The sequence below is a fragment of the Lytechinus variegatus genome, chromosome 12 (genome assembly GCF_018143015.1).
Source record: "Lytechinus variegatus isolate NC3 chromosome 12, Lvar_3.0, whole genome shotgun sequence".
NCBI lineage: Eukaryota > Metazoa > Echinodermata > Echinoidea > Temnopleuroida > Toxopneustidae > Lytechinus > Lytechinus variegatus.
Genome location: NC_054751.1, coordinates 11,481,658 through 11,502,254, shown reverse-complemented (window position 1 = coordinate 11,502,254; position 20,597 = coordinate 11,481,658). Strand labels below are relative to the sequence as shown.

The 20,597-nt window shown below is 37.8% G+C and overlaps 1 protein-coding gene across 1 annotated transcript in view; it reads right to left on the bottom strand.

The window, feature by feature from the left end:
• LOC121425297 (polycomb group RING finger protein 3-like) overlaps nt 1-20,597 on the bottom strand; it is a 94,357-nt gene that overhangs the window by 45,263 nt on the left and 28,497 nt on the right. Inside the window, exon 3 of the mRNA XM_041621323.1 lies at nt 8,730-8,835. Within this exon, the coding sequence (XP_041477257.1) occupies nt 8,730-8,835 (106 nt within the window). The remainder of the gene's footprint in view (nt 1-8,729; nt 8,836-20,597) is intronic.

The following is a 20,597-nucleotide window of genomic DNA, read 5'->3' as shown; positions in this document are numbered from 1 at the left end:
CGAAGGTCCTTGGCAGCTGAGGATGTAATCCCTCCACACTCCATAGGAGAGTTCAATGGATCTTCTCTAAAATGAGAATCACATATTAAAAAGTGAAACTGAAATTAAAACACTGATTGATAAGTACAAGCAAGAATAATTTCCTTTTCATTAAACCTGAATTTCCCTTGTTTGAAGCCCATTCAATGTGGAGTTTGACCAAGAAGTAAGCCAAAATGTATAGTAGGTCACCCTGTACACCAATCTCACTACCTTCCAAAAACTAGTTTAGTGGAAACTAGTGGTTAAGAAACCACCTTGCAATGTACATGTAGTTTTCAAGATCACATTAAAACTGGTTCTAGCTTTAAAAGCGAGGACACAACCGTTCTTCTGGAAGAAATCTTTGCACATTTCCACATGACAGGTGTAGAATGCCTACATATACGCTGCGATTTTCGAATTTTATGCAAAACGTGTCAACCCACTGAGAGCGTTTCCATAGCAAGAAGATCGCTTTACGTGAAGTGATTTTGAAAACCACTTTCGTGAGATCGAGTGGTATCATTCTAGATAAAAAAGTCACTTGAACACAGCAAGGATATGTTAATGCTTCCATTGCGGAGACAAAATTGGCGTTTCAGATCGCTGATCATTCTGGGAGTGCTGTTTATGCTTCGTTTTTCAGAGACAAAATAGCAATTTGCAGCTGGCTTCGCACCTTAATTTTGTTGAGCGGAATTCAGGAAACCGAGGTCAAATTGGGCGCACCATTTAAAAAAAAAAAATTCCCATGAATGTTTTAAATTGTCGACTATTTGAACTTCGAACAATTTCCAATCTTGAAGTAATTGCATGGAGTTACTTGGCATAGCCATATAATTTCCACCATGGTGAGGATAATAATAAGACAAAATAAAGAATATAAAGTATACGTCAGAAAATAAGACATGTTTCTGTTCATGCTACTGGGGCTCCTGGCTCAGCGATGTTTCCTAACCATAGAACTCATGTTCGGGGTTTGTAAATACCTCAACATACATTGTGATGACAATTAGATGAGTAGTAAATCACACATGCACATGTACATTGGCCATGATTAAAACCACGGAGATGAGAGGTAATTTCGTGGAGGTATCAGTCCTTGTTAGATTTTCATCTCACCGGAAGCATGTACCAAATTACATCATTTAAACACGTTTACGATCGTGGTTCTGTTTGTACTTCCCCAGAAACCCTGATTCTGATCAAACAATGTTTTGAAACATATACCCTTTTGTGAGTTAACGATCAGCGTTCTGAAACGTCATTTGAATGAAAGTAAGCATGGACGCACACGTGTTTTGGACTAATCACGTATGAAAACGCTGATTCTGGCCTGAAAAGTGAAAGTATAAACACGCCCCAAATGAGATCAGCTGGGCATTAGATGCAAATACCAGGAAGGGTTTGTTGATCATGCTATGCAGCCTGCAATGTACATGTACACTTGTACCAGGGAATTGTTGCATTCTGTTTCGGTATCAAACGATCATCTAGGCCCTTTAAATGAAGTGTGCTAAATATGGCATATCCTGCCCTAAGCCATTTCTACAGCTCGGTCCTAACCCCTGTCAACAAGCCAAAAGTCAGAGAACACAGGTCTACATGTTTACACACATATTATCTAGGCTTTACTCCTTCCATTGGGTTCAACAAGGCTGCACAAATACTTGAAGATAGAGAGATTTGGAGGTGTATTCAGACTAACTCGATCACCAGAATAGCTGTAAATTTGAGAAATTGTTCAGGCCTTTAAAAAATACCTGAAGATTATTTCCACATTCATGATCATTCATATTGATACAATTACAAGCATGCACAGTAACGTCTGACGGAAGGCAAGGTACACGATTCCGAATTGTTAGCTCAGCATTCCTTGGTGCCCATGCCCAACTACATGTTGTACTCTATGGGTAGAGAAAGTAATTTGCTTTGACACTGCGAGAATATCTGCAATCTGCATACGTTCTCAGAATTTTCAAAAGTAGGTCTACCTACTTCACATATTTAGCATTTATTTTCTCTCAGGAATATTCCAAGTATTTTGCTTTCATGTTGGTAAAACATAGATGGTATTTTCTAATCGGGTACATGTAGATCATCGTGAATTTCCTGATCAGATAATATCTGGTATTCTCAAATTTTTTGGAGCGATGACCCATTCTTAAAAAAAAGCATAGTAGAGAATTACATGTAAATCTTTAAAAAGGGTAACCCTTTAATATTACAACACAAAAATCCTGAACATACTTTGAAAAGTGCAAAACTGCAAACACAAGAATGTGGAAGGCTGGTTTTGAAATAAAGGATAATCTGCCTCTATTTAAAAGAAAATATTGAATGCTAAAAAAACCTTATTTGGCTAGGTACTTGCATTTTGATTTGTGATTTCATGTTTGTGTGTACACTGTACTTTATAAGAAAATCAATAATTGAACACACCCAATTTCAAGTGATACTAAAATGTAGTAAAAATACTTCTTGTGATGATAAACTTGAATTGATGCCAACCTTCGTCTTGATCATGGTAATTATAAACACCTGTCAATGTTAACGATCCCCTAATGTTATTCATATTTCAATCATGCATTATATTCTGCATGTTTCCATATTTCACAGCAATCAGGAATCACTTGAGAGATCAGTTTCAAACAACTGTGATCACAGATGATCTGTGTTTATCATTAGTCTGCAAACACAGACCCTCCTTGGAAATACATGTACATGTAGGCGTAATTGTTTAAAGTAGAAATATATTGAAAATCGTAAAACTGGAGAATCATATATCACAATAAAGGAGAAAATAAGGAGAACACGATGGTGTACATCATTTATCATGGAGACGGATGAAACTCAGTTAATTGATAGTTTAAAGTTCTCTCTCTGAATGCTTCAAACACGCAGAATTACGTCCGCGAAATTGGGGATTTTTTATGACGTCACTGTCTGTACGAGAGGCGTGATTGGTTCTCCCACGTGAAGCTCCACTTGCATGCAAAACCTGTTGCAAGGGTACATTTTCTCCACATTGTCACTGAATACTTCGATCCCGAAATGATCGAAAGAAAACCCAGAATTTTATCTAGATTTGGATTTTCAAATTGATGATTTTGAGATGAAGAGAATGATGATGAAGTGAAACAACACAGTGACGTAGTAGGAGGTAAATTGGGGGAATTACGCCGATGATGATGACGAAAATTCAACTTGCAACACAATCACAAGTAAAGTCATGTACATACCGATTCGCTACCAATTCATGCTGCTGGAAGTGCTAGCTACACCGCGCGGGCCAAATTGAATTCATGCTGAACATGAATAACCACATCCAGACAGTCTATCATAAGAAGGATAATGATAACTGTACTTACAAACAAGTGAATAATCCGAACCTGAAGGCAAATCAACTCAACGAATAGTACCAGACGATATGGCATATGCACTGACGATAAACTTCGGCTGGATAGATTGTCACTCGTTCTGTTAGATGTAACTTTTATCTCATTAATTTGACAAACTTACGAAACTCGGGGAATTATTATTCTATATAAAAATATAGTAACATCTCTTCTCATTTTTTGAATTACGATAAAACCTGTTTTGAAGGAAAACGTTGAGGTAAATTAAAATTAGATGTAAAAGATCATCCCATCATGCGTAGCATTATGTGATCGTAAACAAACCATCACAACAACAACACATGCCGTATTGTTTGCTCGCCTTGGCTGAGACTGAGAGAATAGATCTATGCACGTGTTGCACAGCTCTCAATCAGCAAGGAAGGAATACGTGCATGTTTGCGATGGTTTGTTTGCAATGACATACAAGCTACGCATGTTGGGGGGGGGGTTTAAAGTAATTTTAGTTTATCTCAACGTTTTCCTTCAAAAGAGGTTTTATCGTAATACAAAAAATAATAAGAGATGTTACTATATTTTTATATATATAAATAATTCCCCGAGTTTCGTAATTTTGTCAAATTAATGAGTTACAAATTACATCTAACAGAACGAGTGACAATCTATCCCAGCCCCATGAAGTTTATCGTCGGTGCATATCGTCTGCTGCTATTCGTTGAGTTGATTTGCTTTCAGTTTAATTCGGATTATTCACTTGTTTGTAAGTACAGTTATATCATTATTTTCCTTCTTATGATAGACTCTCTCTGGATGTGGTTATTCATTTTCATGGATTTAATTTGGCCCGCGCGGTGTACGTATAGCTACCACTTGTAGCAGCAGCTGCATGAGTTGGTAGCGAATCGGCATGTACATGACTTTACTTGTGATCGTCAGGCAAGTTGAATTTTCATCATAATCATCGGCATTGTTCCCCCATTATTTACCTCCAACTACCTCACTGTGTTGTTCACTTCATCATCATTCTCTTCATCTTTAAAATCATCAATTTGAAAATCCAAATCTAGATAAAATTCTGGGTTTTCTTTCATTTCGTGATAGAAGTATTCAGTGACAGTGTGGAGAAAACGTACCCACGCAACAGGTTTTGCATGCAAGTGGAGCTTCACGTGGGAGAACCAAGTACGCCTCTCGTACAGACAGTGACGTCATCAAATTCCAGTCAATTCAGAGACCGATGCGAGGCATATTTCGGAGGGGCATTTTAGCGTTTTTTAATCGGCGATTTTCACCTTTTTGTATTATTTTCGGTATTTTTGAATGACCCACTGATGATCCCCACATCATTACCTTTCCATTGATATATAATAAGACCACATTCATAATCAATATATTTCTCCTTTAACTTTGTTTGCAAAGTATGCAGGTTAATTTCAATATGTTACTATTTCAGAAAACATTTCTTTTGTCAATCAATGAGCAGATCTTTGAAAATAAAACCTATGAATAAGAAATTTGTTCAATTACATGTATTTGTTTGCAGCAGGGGTGCAGGAATGCAGAAAAAACGCTCACTGTACAATGGGTGGCAACCAGAGTTTCAAAGTAAAATACTCGATTTTCCTCTTAATGGATAATGTCAACATGTAACAGCATGTCAAAAAATAACTTAATGGCTTGTTACCCATACTTTAGACTGTATTTTCTCTATGAAATACATTAAATAGGGTGATAACACAACTTTTTGTGTAATTTACGGTCAGCAGTCAGATGATATTTTTACAAAGATGAGAAACTAAGTTTTGTACAAAGAACAAAGATATTAATGTTTGATCTTGATTTTTTTTTCTTCAATTTTAGTTTTGCTGTGCACATTTGTACATGTACAGTAGGGTCCTACATGTACATGTACATGTGCAAATGTACATGTATGCATGAGATACTGTATGCATAGAATTCCCCTTGTGTGAACAATCCCAGAGAGATGCTATTTCGGTCCAGGATAGGATACAGATGATATATCAAGATGCTCTGATCCAGACAGGATTTAAAATTATTAGCTTTACCCCTACCGAAATTTAAGCGTGCCGCTTGCTAGTAACTAGCATGCGACTAGCAGGGCACTCGCTTAATAAGCGAGTGCATGCTAGCGAACAGTCCCTGCTCGCTAAAAGATCGCTTAACTATTACTCTGCACGCATATCACACGCTTATTAAGCTAACCGCATGCTAGTTACTAGCATGCCGCAAGCTTGCGCAAGCTAGTCGCACGCTTCCCGCAAGCTTGGAAATTTCTGTAGGGGTAGTGCAAGAGGCTTACATTGTATATTGACATGTACATTACACATACATGTAACTGATGTAAGCCTATACACCCGGTGGGGTCACTCAGCCGCAGAGGGGGACACGTATGACCGTTACCACAAATGCAAGTGACCCCCTATTGCAGTCAATTTCAAGGACATTTTGTGAAATTTACCCCCCTATTTTCACGCAAAACAAGGACAAAATTGCGGTAAAATGGTACCTTGAAACACCCCTAATTATAAGATTGTAAGGACACTTTTGCCCATTTCGCAAATTTACCCCTATTTAACGTATTTCAAGGACAGGGCATTTAACACCCTTTCCTCATTAGAGGAAATTGCAACACAGGCGTCAGAGTGCTCAGTCCTTAAATATGACCAAGAGCCAAGTCATAATAATCCAAAAGAACTTTATTTTTCTTGAAAAATAAGAAAAGTAGAATTCTTTGTAAAAATAAATGTAGATTTGTCCATATAAAGATACAGAGCATGATGCGCGCACCCTCTGCGGCTGGTGACTCGGCGACGGATTTTACTTCCCGTAATCGTTCTCCCCTTTTTCCTGACCCCTATTTCCATCAGATCGAGGACAGTGAGCACCCCTATTTTCACTACTTCGAGGAGAGTTCTGTCCGCGGACGTTCCGTGAAATTGACCCCTTTTCCCGCGATTTTGGTAACGGTCATGCGGTCCCCAAGTCATATTGAGTGACCCCACCGGGCCTATACATTGTACCTGAAATGAGAGTTTATTTTCAAATGAACAATTAACAACTCCTTGAGACACAAAATATGTACAGTACATGGAGCGTTGTGGCCCAGTGGATTAGTCTCTGGACTTTGAAACAGAGGGTCGTGGGTTCAAATCCAAGCCATGGCGTAGTTTTCTAGCAAGTAATTAATCCACAGCGTGCTGTACTCGACCAACGTAGGTGAGGTATATGGGTACCGGCAGAAAGTAATTCCTCAAAAAGCTGTGTGCACCTGAATAGGTAGCCTACATGTAGCTTTATAGCCAGGGTGATACATGTATATAATAGCAGGGCCTGCTGGGAGAACAGTTTTCGGAACTGAAGTGGCTATGGCTAAATATACCATTATTACAGTGTATTACTGTCATTATTATCATTACATGTAGTATTAACATGTAAATCTAATCATGTTCTTTCGTTTCTCTTCTTTCTTTAAAAGAATTACAGTCCTTCACTACAATGTACAGTAGTTTACTACATGTACACCACTAGTTGTTCTTGATCAGTTAGATTTTCAAACAAAATACAAAGGTATGAACTGCGACAATATTCTGAAAGCACTGAATGAAAACGTCACAAAGTAATTTATTCATTTCTTTGATATGAAACATACATACATTGTAGATTTTAAACAGCTGAAGACTCATAATTGGACACCCAATTTTCATCCAGTTTGCAATACCTGTCAAGGTAATACAAACAAATGCTGTATTTCCAGCTGATTTCTGTTATTCTAAATATTCAATGATAAAGGGAGCATGGTATTTCACACCTAATTGAATGTGATCATGACAACAAAAATACACAACTGAGGTGCGTTCAAGCAAGTTTCGAAACATCATGGAGAATCACTACTCTGACATGATGCTCACACAACCCATGGTCCAGGAGAATGAAATTTCATGAATGCTTCAGCCTTCTGTCCAAAACTACATGATCAAGGAGCTTCCTTGGTGTGATAGGACTGTTGTAACCAGTATCAGTTGACCTTGGAACTTGGAGAAGATGCTCTTGACGAACTGAAGAACAGAAGGGAAGACTGCCAACCTTCAAACTGAACCCAACACAAAGCCTTGGCTTGGATGTACATGTATAGTATGATCAATGTAAAAAATTGTGTTCATGAATTCTGAAAGAATCTGCATTATTTTGTATGATTGCAGCAGCGAGGGAATATTATGGGTTATCATCATGTACAGTAATGCCACATGGTTTTAGTGTCATGGCACACAGGAAATTGACCTGAATAATATCTACAATTCTACATACACTATTTTGGAATCTTGTAATTTATTAACTCCTAAATGAGATTCAGTTGAATAGCAGTACTCAAAAAAGTCTGAAATATTCTAATCTTTGACATTTATAAACAGTGCATACTCAGGGTGTGTTCAATGTCGATTATCAAGACAGCAACACGAATCATAAGATCGAAAACTCAATTCCAAACACCGAACACAAACACAATCAGCGGTGTAACATCATTGTCAAAAATATACAGCCGTTTATATGTTGACCGTCTTTAAATTTCCGCTTTCGTTAGTGCATCTTTGGTGCTCAGTTTGACCCTATGCCACCTGTTTGTGTAGGTTTTAACTGCGAGAGCAAATTCAAAAACGTTTCAAAATGCAATTGTGTTCAATGTTGCATTCGTGATGCTCAAGGTCGTAAATTTGAGCTGAAAAAGGCATCTTTCTCGACGTTTAAATTTTCCTCCGAATCGTGATTTGAAAGACGTTTAATTTACGAACGGGAAAAGTGGATTTTGAACACACCCTTTGTTTCTCATATCTGCGTTTTGAAATCACATTTTCAATCATGATCCGTGTTGCCGTTTAAATGTGGAAACCGACATTGAACACACCTTTAGTCTGCATCCAGGAAAGACTACCTTTTTCATGATCTCAAACCAACACTGTACCTGAAAGAAACCCCCAATGACCCATCACAGGGCTCGAATTAATCCAAGGCCATCCAAGGCCATGGCCTTAGATGCCCTCAGAAATGGCCTTGATGCCCTTTCAAATATTTGTAGACTTAAGGCCAAAATAACTGCCCTTTTTTGCTGTGGCCTTGGTGCCCTGCGGTAATCCAGTGCATGTGCCTCATTGAAAAGTGCATTTATTATTGATGCCCTTTTTCTGGTGGCCTTGGATGTCCCATAAAGTGAAAACTGCCTGCCCTTTCCATTAAGTGCCCTTTTAAAAAATGGCCTTGCCCCTTTAAATTCTTAATTCGAGCCCTGCCATCATGACCGTTTTCATGTCAAAATAGAGAAGTCCTGATACTTACAGGTATGTAAACATTCTGTTATGGTGGTGGCATCGATGAGGTATCCCTTACATAGCTTGCAGGTGATATTCTCGTTGATCTCATAGAGAAACACCTGCCTGTCCAACTGCAAAAATAAGAAAAGAGAAGAAATACAATTTAGATTTAAAGTACTGCATAGTATTAAAGAATTAAAACAATTTATCTCACAACAAATTAGCATTCAGCTAGTTGAGTCAAGGGCTCAATTCTACACTGTATCCCTTTTTCAAACTAATCAGTAGTCAAGCTCTTTGCATCATTAGAGGGAACAATAATTCTGACAGAATTAATTAGTGCACACTTCAAACCAATTGATTCATGAAAATAGCATGCTCAACAATGGCAAAAGGCATCAATTTGGCACACTGAGACAAAAGGGCATCAGCATTGGACATTCAATACATGTATGTGGTAACTTAAAGGGGAAGTTCACCCTGAGGAAAACTATGTTGCTAAAACAGCAGAATTTTTTTAAAAAAATATTCATGAAGGTTTGAGGAAAATCGCTTAAATTAAAGAAAGTTATTAGAATTTAAGTTTTTGACTTGTGACATCAACGACGAGCAGCTGCAATATAATTTTATGTTATGTATAAATATAAAATGCATAAATTTCTTCTTTTTTTCAATTGTTCATGATGACTTCTTCTTTTATTTACTTTTGAGTGAGTGTCAAATGATTTGTGTATCAAAGTACAATAAAAGCCTGTTCAATTTTTTTTCTAAGAAAATTACATATTATTGATTTTTACCACATGATGTTTAGGAAAGCTGCTCGCATATAATTAAAATTCTAATATTTCTTTATTCTTTGATGAATTTTCCACAAACCTTCACTGATATTTTTAAATATTTTTCTGCATTTTTTACGATAAAACTTTTTTGTCAGGGTTAACTTTCCCTTTAAAAATTCATACAATTGTATCCCCCGAACAGAGTTAGGAGGATACTATAGATTTGGCCTCGTCGCGCAGCCACCGCGTCCGCCGCAGAGATTTCCTTGTGAGCGCTCTATCAGCTGCATTTCTTCTCCGATCGTCTTCAAATTTGGCATGAAGGTCGAGTATGGTATAGCAAAGAAGCCTATAGATTTTGGTGGGGCGGAGACATCGTTGCCATGGTAACAAGAGTTTTTGTGGAAACAGCAGAGATGTCCTTGTGAGCGCTAGCTACCAGCTACATTTCTTCTACGATCATTTTCAAATGTGGCATGAAGGTCGAGTGTGGTATAGCGAAGCTGCCTATTGATTTTGGTGTGGGCGGAGACATTGTTGCCATGGTTACAAGAGTTTTTGTCTCACCCACCAGAGGTGGATCCAAACATTGTCCGTCCGTCACAAACCTTATGACACATAACTACAACCATAAGTTGCTTTTCAACCAAACTTGGATGGTAGATGACTTTGGGGTACCTGCATGTTATGCTGCAGCCGCAGGTCACATGGTAAGGTCAAAGGTTATTTTTAGGTCAATGTTAAAGTTTACATGCAAGACTCTCTTATGACACCTAACTCTGCAACCGTAAGTCACTTTTCAACCAAACTTAGATGGTAGATGGATTTGGGGTATCTGCATGTTGTGCTGCAGTTAGAGGTCACATGGTAAGGTCAAAGGTCATTTTCAGGTCAACATTAAAGTTTACATGCAAGACTCTCTTATGACTCCTAACTCCGCAACCGTAAGTTACTTTTCAACCAAACTTGGATGGTAGATTGGCTTGGGTGACCCGCATGCTAGGGTCATTGTCTCCATGGTAATTGTATTTATTTGTCAAATTTCTGTGTGAGCTTTATATATCGCAAAGATGGATGATGCGGTGGGTTTGGGGATACATGTGCTCAGCTGTGTGACCTGCTGAGCATCTCTAGTTCATACATGAAATCTGCATAAAACATGGGTTCAACCAATGGTTTTCAAAACCATTAATGTTTGGGCCTGAGGCTAAAGAAGAGGGTTAAATGTTTTCCCATTTGCACTAGAAATATATTATAAATGTACGCCTATTAAAATGAATATGATTTCTTTACTAGTCACCTACAGGGTTGTAACATAATCTGGTTGAACTTAGCATCACAGTTCTGGTTTCCATATTTCCAGCAAAGAAAATGGGAGGGAGGATGCTTGCTTCAGCCAGTAGATTGTAAACAACTACACATGTTGCTGGTCCTTGACCCCATGTACATACTGTAGGCCAACATACATGTACAATGTATCTCACTTTTATTGTTTATTTCTTAGTTTGGTTAAAAAAACATAATCGACTTGTCTTACTTTCTAAAGAAAGGTTCTTTCTTAGGGGAGGGGGGGGAGTCTAGCCTAACAATATAAAGCAACTTGAGGCTTATTTTCACAACACAGTAGGGCCTACCTGTATATATACAAGGCTCGACATTAGCGGTGGCCCGGTGGCCCGGGGCCACCAGAAATTCACCTCGGGCAACCATTATTGAAAAAATGTTAAGTTTTGGTGGCCCGAATCGGGCAACCAATAATTTTCAAAGTAGCGCAATTTTTCTCCCGATTTTGCACGCATTTATCAACTTTCTACAGTTGAAATTGCAAGCCAATTCGTCATGCGCCCTTTTTGTCAATCTACACACAAATACACACACACAAAGATTGCATAGTCATGACAGTATGGAGGCCTACCACTGCACTACTGCAGCATACAGTACTACATCTGGCGTACGTGAGCTTGCATGCATGAAACCACTGCAGCTATAGCTAGCTGTGCGCTAGCAGACTATTCAGAGCTCTGCGATACAAAATGTTACTGCTAAGAAATCTTCCACAGAACTTTGAAAATCTACGTCAAAGTCACATTTTACACCAATGAAATGCCCTTCTACAGTCCATATTACTAAATCCTGATTATTAGCAAGCATTAAAAAGAGGAATTATGACCTCTCTTTTGACTCAAAAAGTCCGATTTTCCAAATGCATTAATACACATAAAACTCATAGGTGAGTACATCACAGTCCCACGTGTGCATTTGTATGTATGTTGATATTTGGTTTCTTTTGAAGCTGTGTCGTTTCTAGCCAAAAATAACAGACAGCTTCTTTCTTTTTTGTTTATAAATGACTTCTCAAACCACTCTTAAAGGAAGTAAATATTTTGGGAAGGCATTTCATTGATATGAAATGTGAATTTTCCATCATTTTGTCAAATATAGGAAGGACTTTTCTCACTGTTTTTCCAGATATAACTTTTGCCTTTTTCTTTCATTTTTTTTATAGTGACTAAACCATTTATACCCCTTCCCATTGAATATGCCTGAATAATAATAAAAACAATTTTCCCCATTTTTCATCAATTTTGTCTTATTCATTTTTCTTTCATTTTCTTTTTGTTCCTGTTCTTTTTTTTTCTTTTTTCGTTGTATTTCACTTATTTATTTTATAATTTTTGTTATCTTTTTTTCAATATACAATTCTAAAAATTATATTTGTTTCCCCCTTTTATGCATTGTTCTAATTTTTCAACATATTTTTCTGTGATTTTCTCCTGCTATAATAATACCTGGGAACAATACAATTCTTTTGTTCTCTTTCAATCATTTCATATTTGCAATGATAGAACAATTTATATATTACCACAAATCAATAAGCATAGTAAAATGAATGCAAGCACGATTTACATACAAGATGTGCAAAGTGGAAGTAACTTAGTGGTAGTGGCTGCAGAATTAATATTTCAGAAATTTGTTTTATTCATTTTTAATTATTGTTTTTCTTTATATTTTTCGGGCCACCAAACTTTACTAACGGGCCACCAAAAAAAATTATTTGAAGGTTTTGGTGGCCCGAACGGGCCACCACCAAAAAAAGTTAATGTGGAGCCTTGATATATATACCCCTTTCGTACTGGCCTCTTCCTTTTTCCCCAGCAAACTTCTACGACACGCATTCCTCACTTCCCTTGCAAAGAGAAAAATGTGCCCTATCCTCGGAGAAACTCAACAGGCAATTTTGGGGGATGAAAGTAAGTGCGGACTGGGGTCAATGAAGGCGCTTTTCTATTTCCAATATCTAGGCCTATAGCATACATTTACTCGCTAGACCTATCATACGTCTAATAAAATTTCCAACATCATGGATCTCAAAATTGTGTTTTCATTCTTGCCATTGATTTTGAGTTTGCGGTGCACACACAGTGTTATTAGAGACCTTTCGTTTTCTGTGGCGAGCCATGTGGACGTACGAGATTAAGGAATTTTGGGAGCACTGCGCATGCGCAAAGTAATCTGTGACAAGCCTTCTCGTTCACTGCCCAAATCTGTGACTCGTATTTGAGGGATTTGATGTCTGGTGTCATAGTGCTCGAATGAGTGCTAGTTCGTACATGATGACATCATCAAAGCATAGCAAAAATGAATGAAGCAGCATCAACATTCGAGTTTCGTTGATTCAGCAGGGCTGGTAAACTGCAATTACTGCTTGTTACCAGCTTTTCCATTACAATAGTGTGTCCCGTTTTCAGACACTACATATCCGATAGATAATTGATGTTCTATTTCCAAACAACTGTGTTTTTCGGCTTTTCGGGCAAGAGTGCAAATGTTGCACCCACAGTCGCCCCACTGGTTCGTAGCTTTATGATACGCCTGATTCTCCAGCCAAGCATCGGCCCACGGCCCGCTCACTATCACGCTGGTACAGTATATGCTGTGGCCTGGTACGGGTACGTCGACTTATTAAATCGAAACTGTTTTCATCAATGTACGAACGTGATACTGAACGAGTGGTGTCACCACTTCCGGTAAACAAGGACTACGTTGCAGTCGCAGACAATCGAAAGCGTACAATTAAAATAGTTATGCATCTTATCGATTACAAAAAAAAAGTAAAAAAGTTCAAATTACAACACATTTTAGAATTATAATAAGCAAAACAAAAAAATCAGAGTATTTCAATATTTTCAGTGGAATTTTTTTTAAATAAATACTATTAGTAAAAAAGAAATTATATGTTCAAGGGTATTTAACTCTATGGATTGATATCGGTAATCCACCTTATAGCATGAGGAATCTCAGTTCAGCTTTTCGGGGGGGGGGGGGGATTATGAGAGTTGATGCGAGAAGTTCTCCAGTGAGGTTTCATATTTGCCTTTTCACCTTCAAATAAACATACTTGTTCTCATGTTAAATCATTCTGTAAATGAAGGTGTATTATTTTATATTTTTCAATTTTCCTTTTAATATTTGTTTTCATTCCAAGTTACTAGCATGAGACTAAATTACTTGGAAGTAAACCGCATTGGGATTCTGTTCAATATTATGCGCGATATACAGTACATGTAAGCATCTATTATTATTACTGTTATTATTTTACATACCATTTGAAATATTAAACTTACATGTAATGCTTGTTTCATTTTCTCATGATTTACATGTATTAAAACCCTCATTTTGTTGGGATGGACTTGCCCTTTGAAAAGTCCATCTCAGAAAAAAGTGGAATTGAATCGACAGAAAACATTCAAGGAAGCATCAAATTCGGATGTAAAATAAGAAAGGCCATTTTAAAATTTCGCTTTTTTTTAACAAAACAGTAGGCCTGAAATGTATTAATGGGAGAGTTGATGATGTCCCTTTATACTCACTAATTCTTTATTGTTTGAATCATACAATATTTTCAATTTTCATAGGATAAGGTTCCTCACGTGTGGACCACCAAATATTAAAACAAATGCTAATTCAAATTGTCCAAAAATTGTGTTTCACTTGAAAATGAGAACATTAGAATATTTCATGTAATCAAATACAAATGTAGTTGGTGGATGATGTCGATATCCCGACCAGGATTTATATGAATACTGTTTTGTGAAATTCTTCAAAAATGTCATAACTTTATAATCTGATTATGATGACAAATACAGTGTTATGCTTGTTTGATTTTGCTCTTTTTATGCAAACTAATACCTTGGTCACATTTGCTCTACGGCGGCCGTAGATACCTGAATTCGAGAGATTACTGCGGCGGCCGCAGAAAATCTACGGTGGCCGCAGGGTCGACTTACGGCGGATTCCTACTTTTTACGGCCGTAGGGGTGGCCGTAGAATTTTAACGCGGAGTTATAACATTTTTTCTTTTCTACGCTTGCCGTAGAAATTAGACTAGCCGTAGGCATGGCGTAGAACGGTCTACGGCGGCCGTACGTCGAGCGTACGGTGGCCGTGCGGCTGCCCTCTTGTTTTTCTTCCCTCCTTTCCCCTTCTTCTTTTGTGTTATCTGCTAGGGAGCCACCAGGCGCGTATTTAGAATTTTGCACCTCGGGGGCCCGACCTATAATTTTGGCCCATATGCATGTGTACTTTTCGAACAAAAAATGGCGACCCCTCCTCGTCAGGCAAACAGGTGCCTTAAATGCATGTTGAATTATCTTATTTCATAATCACATGAAAAGGGGCAACTGCAGACCACTTTTTTAATGACTTAATAAAAAGCAAACTATCCATGAATATGATGTAATACCACTTTTTTAAAGAACAAATGTGACCAGGAAGCACAGATATTGCCCTTTCACCAGCGGCTAACTTGGGTAAAATATGACCTTATTAGGTGGTCTGTCTATGACAGATCACCTATTGATTTCGTCAGAATTTTCTTTCTTTATTATTTATTTATTCTTAGCACCTATGTTTGTCGCCAACTTTTCTCGGAATTGGCTGAATCAATTTTGCTGATTTTTTCGTCATATATAGAATCCATCATAGAGACGGCATACTAAGCTTTTCAAGGTCATATGGTCATGATGACGTCATCTACGCGCCATTTTGTAAAATTCTTCATTTGATCATATCTTCATTATCAATTATCAAAAATTAACAATATTTACATGACATTAACTTCATGTCAAGGGTCAACTGTCAATGTCATCAAAGGTCATGTAGAGGTCATGACGCGCGCGTACGCGTGCGTCAAAGGTAAAAAAATTCTCCAAATGGCCTATAAAAATTTTTGGGTACGTTTCAGGTCATTTTAAGCATTTCAAAAATTTGCGCGCGCGCGTTTCCGCGCGTAACGCCTGAACGCAACACACAAACACCGTTTTTTTTACATCATTGCATTGATAATAAAATTTTGAACAATTTGATACCTTGATCAACCTTCTACAACCATTAATAATGAAATTAACACCCGTTAAAGTTTTCAGCACGTGTGCGCGCGAGCTCTCACTATAGGCAATATATGGGCAAAAACATGCCTTTTGAAAATTCACTGTAGCTCTTTAAATAGTCCGTTGACGCCAATTTTTTTTTCATATATCGATAGAATATGAGTTGTAGATTTGATTTCATGTCACCAATGTCCCTCAATTATATCGTGACGTCATCAAAATGGCGCCTAAACTAAAAATTTTATTTTTCTTAAAATGACGTCATCAAATTTATGCAAATTTGGTTGTAACTTCTTGAATATAGATCGTTTTTCACCCAGATTTTGATATATTGTAGTTTAGAAGGTACTCTTTCTCGTCAGTTAACATGAATTTTCGTTTTGAGAAACGCATCATTGCGTAAAACAGCGATGAAAAGAGGCATGTCATTTTTCCTCATTTTGCGTGTAATCTCTATGGGACATGACTTTTTTCAAAACTAGATTTGACATTCCTCTATTTCGTGAGCCATATCTCTATTTTTTCTTGTCGGTTTTCCCTGAGCTTTTACTATGTAGTAGCTGAGATCCTATGCTTTCGGAAGTGTGCCCTCCATTTTGTGATCAGATGCCGGGATCATGCCCGTTTTTCACTTGCAAAATTGGTATTGTAATTCTCAGAATTGCTTACGTGTAATCTCTATGGGGAATATCGTAGCTCAATGGATAACGCATTTGACTTGCTTTCTCGAGGGCGGAGGTTCGAGTCCTGGGGTGAACAAGATGATTTTTTTTTTCAATTTTTTTTTCTTTTTGCCACCTCTTACATGATCCTTTATGATAATTAAAAGGCATAAAAGTTTAAATTTAGCAAGATAAAACAGATTATAATTGCTTTTTTCATATAACATGCACTGTCATACATCAAAGAGACCCTTTTCACAGTGCTTTATCATCTCCCGTCTTTCACAAGTATTCCATCCATAATGAGCATTCCGTTGTCATCATGAAGATCATCATATTGATATGCATGAACATGGTAATAGTGATCATGATGGCGAGTATAAAGACAGACCACCTAATTCGTCCGCATGACGAATTAAATTCTAGTATTTTAATTGTAATTGTTAGCATTTCATTGATTTATTTTTCGCACCTATGTTTGTCGCCAACTTTTCTCCGAATCGGCTGAATCAATTTTGCTGAATTTTTCGTCATACATAGGATCTGTCATGGACACGTCAGAATAAGCTTTTCAAGGTCATCAGGTGATGATGACGTCATCTAGGCGCCATTTTGTAAAATCACATTATCAATCATATCTCCATTATCAATTTTCAAAAATCAATCAAATTAACATCATACCAACTTAAGGTCAAGGGTCATCAAGTCATGACATCAAAGGTCACCTGGAGGTCAAAATTTTAAAATGCTCAAAATCACTTTTTGACCAAAGTAGAGTACGTTGTAGGTCATTCTAAGCATTTCAAAAATTTGCGCGCGCGCACCTGTGCGCGCGCGTTTCCGCGCGTAATGCCTTAACGCAGTGCAAAAACACCGTTCTTTTTACATCATTGCATCGATAATATAATTTTGAACAATTTGATACCCAATTTAGCTCTCTATGACCAATGATAACGAAATTAACACCCGTTAAAATTTGCAGCACGTGTGCGCGCGAGCTCTTACTATATGCCGTATATGGGCAAAAACATGCCTATTGAAAAATCACTATAGCTCTTTAAATAGTCCATTGACCCCCAATTTTTTTTTCATATATCAATAGAGTATGAGTTGTAGATTTGATTTCATGTCATCAAAGTCCCTAAATTATATCGTGACGTCATCAAAATGGCGCCTAAACTAAAAATTTCATTTTTTCAAAAATGACGTCATCAAATTTATGCAAAAAAATAGAGATATGGCTCACGAAAATTGGACTTGTAATTCTCAAAATTGCTTACGTGTATTCTCTATGGTGAATATCGTGGCTTTGACTGCTTCTTAAAGGGCGCGGGTTCGAGTCCTGGGGTGAACAAGATGAATTTTTTTTTCACTTTTTTTTTCTTTTTGCCACTTCTTACATGATCCTTTATGATAATTTAAAGGTATAAAAGTTTAAATTTAGCAAGATAAAACAGATTATAGTTACTTTTTTTTCATATCACATGTATTTTGCGTGTAATCTCTATGGGACATGACCTTTTCTCAAAACTAGATTCGACATTCCTCTATTTCATGAGCTATATCTCCATTGTTTCTTGTCAGTTTTCCCTGAGCTTTAATAGTATGTTGTAGCCGAGATTCTAAGCTTTCGAAAATATGCCCTCCATTTTTTGATCAGATGTCGGGATCATGCCCGTACTTCGCTTGCAAAATTGGAATTGTAATTCTCAAATTTGCTTACGTGTAATCTCTATGGGGAATATGCTAGCTCAATGGATAACGCATTTGACGTGTTCGTCCGTATTGCTGACGTGTAGGTCCGTGTTGCTGACGTGGTGGTCCGTGTAGCTGACGTGTAGGTCCGTGTTGCTGACGTATTGGTCCGTGTTGACGACGTGCTCTGCCGGCATGATCCGTGTAGATCCGTGTGAAGCTGCCGTGTTGATGCCGTGTTCACAGTCATCTGGGGCAAAACTATCCCGGACCTCCCCGGATCATGCCGGCATTGCCGTGTTGATCCGTGAGGTATAATCATCTATCTTGTATGTATCTGTTTGAAGATGTATGTCTGACGATTGTCATCACCACATTAATAATCACATTTGGCAATGGTCAAAATTTATTCTTTGGATGTCTACGATCAAGATTATCAATCATATCTAAATGATTCATTTCATACATCAGACGGCACTGAATGACAAATCATGACAGACCACCTAATTCGTCCGCATGACGAATTAAATTCTAGTTATTATTATTATTATTATTATTATCATCATCATCATTATCATCATGTGGAGTTAAATGCTGATTTTTGTTGTTTCCTATATAGGGTGTAGTTCTTACTTAAGACTAACGCGTTTATTAACATCTTAACTTTATTCTTACAAACAAGTTAACATGTTTAAGGGAGATTTAATTATTTCATAAGTCCAAATAAATAATGCGAACGCGATTTTTAGCTTGTGTACAAACGTGAAAATAGAATATTCTGAGAAGTTGTGTAAGCATGAGCAGGATGGGTATTTATCTATCTGTCAGGGCGAGCTCATTGTTTAAAATTATATTCCAAAATGACCCAAAGTTTGGAAATTCTAAGCATTATTGGCAATCATGAAAAGGATGGGCACTTAAAAATTATTCGACGCGAGGGCCTTGCGCGAGCTGAAGTTTTTTATATTCCGTTCCAAAACTGGACATTCTACGCAATTTAGGTATTCATTAACAGGATGTCCATCAAACTAATTATTCGATGGAGCGCGACGTGCGAATCACCCCAGAGGTCGAATTTGTCCCCCCCCCCTTCCTAGGTCGAACATTAATTTGGTGCCCCCGCACTTTAAATACTCCTCCTTTTCTCTTCTCTCCTTTTCGCTTCTTCTTGTTTCATTATCTTTCTTTTCTCCCTTTTCTTTTTATCTTCTTTCCCCCTCCTTTTTTTATCTCCCTTTTCTTTCCCTTTCTTCCCTCCCTCTTTTTGGCGCCCCATTTTTGCCTATCCAGGGGCCCGGACCCCGAAAACCCACCCCCTCCCTCCCGCCCAGAATACGTGCATGGGCGTGGTGCGAAACTTTGAAAACTTTCTGAAATGAAATGTCTAATGTAAAATATCATGATGAGTGTGAAAAGCAATTCATGGTATACTCACTGTATAGTCCCCCTGCGGCCGCCGTGAGGGCGCCTTGCGGCCACCTCGCGTCTGCCGTAGAATTTGTCAAAAACCTATGGCCAGCGCAGGGTCACCCTAATTTCAAGGACTTACGTCAGCCGCAGAGTTTTTTCTCCATAAATTAAAAAATACGCCGTGCGGCGACCGTAACATATGTGACCGCTAGAGTAAGTGGCCGTGGAAATTCTGCGGCGACCGTAGAATTACTACTTGCCGTAGAAATTTTAGAATCTACGGCGGCCGTAGCAAATGTGACCAAGGTATAACTTTTCATTGGGGTTGATTTGCCCTTTAACCGCCACCCAAGATGCCAGTGGGAACAGGCCCACAAGTGTTAATAAATAGCTAAGCATGTTTGGTATGTTTGTACTGTGTACTCAAAGAGCTAGGAGGTGTATGAACCATGGTTCGTTGCAGACAAAAGGAACCCATTGCTACCATCAATAATCATTGAGAGTTTCAGCTTGTGGTTTTGGAAAAGCTTGGCATGGACCCATTCAAAGTTCTATTGGACCCCTTTAAATCTCCTTTCTTTCAGTGGTGATTGATTGATCAAAAGTTAGTACTTGCACAGTACCTGTAGTGCTGAACAGTCATTGCAGAACACAAACATTCCAATCAAATTCCAAGGTATATATTTTACTTTCATTTTGGAAATGGATATTCTTGCTTCTTTGAAGGAAAGAATCATCAACTTCTAAAACTTTTTTTAAATTTGCAATTTTTTCTGATACATGTATGTAGGACCAAGGATATCTCCTTGGTAGGACCATGGACCTACATGTACTACATGTAGGTCCATGGTAGGACTATCTCCTTTGCTAAAGGTGTAGGCCCTACATGCCAGCTTTGAAAAAGCTACCTTGATATTAGAAATTTGTAGAGGTTTCTTTTTCATTTTTTAATAGAGTT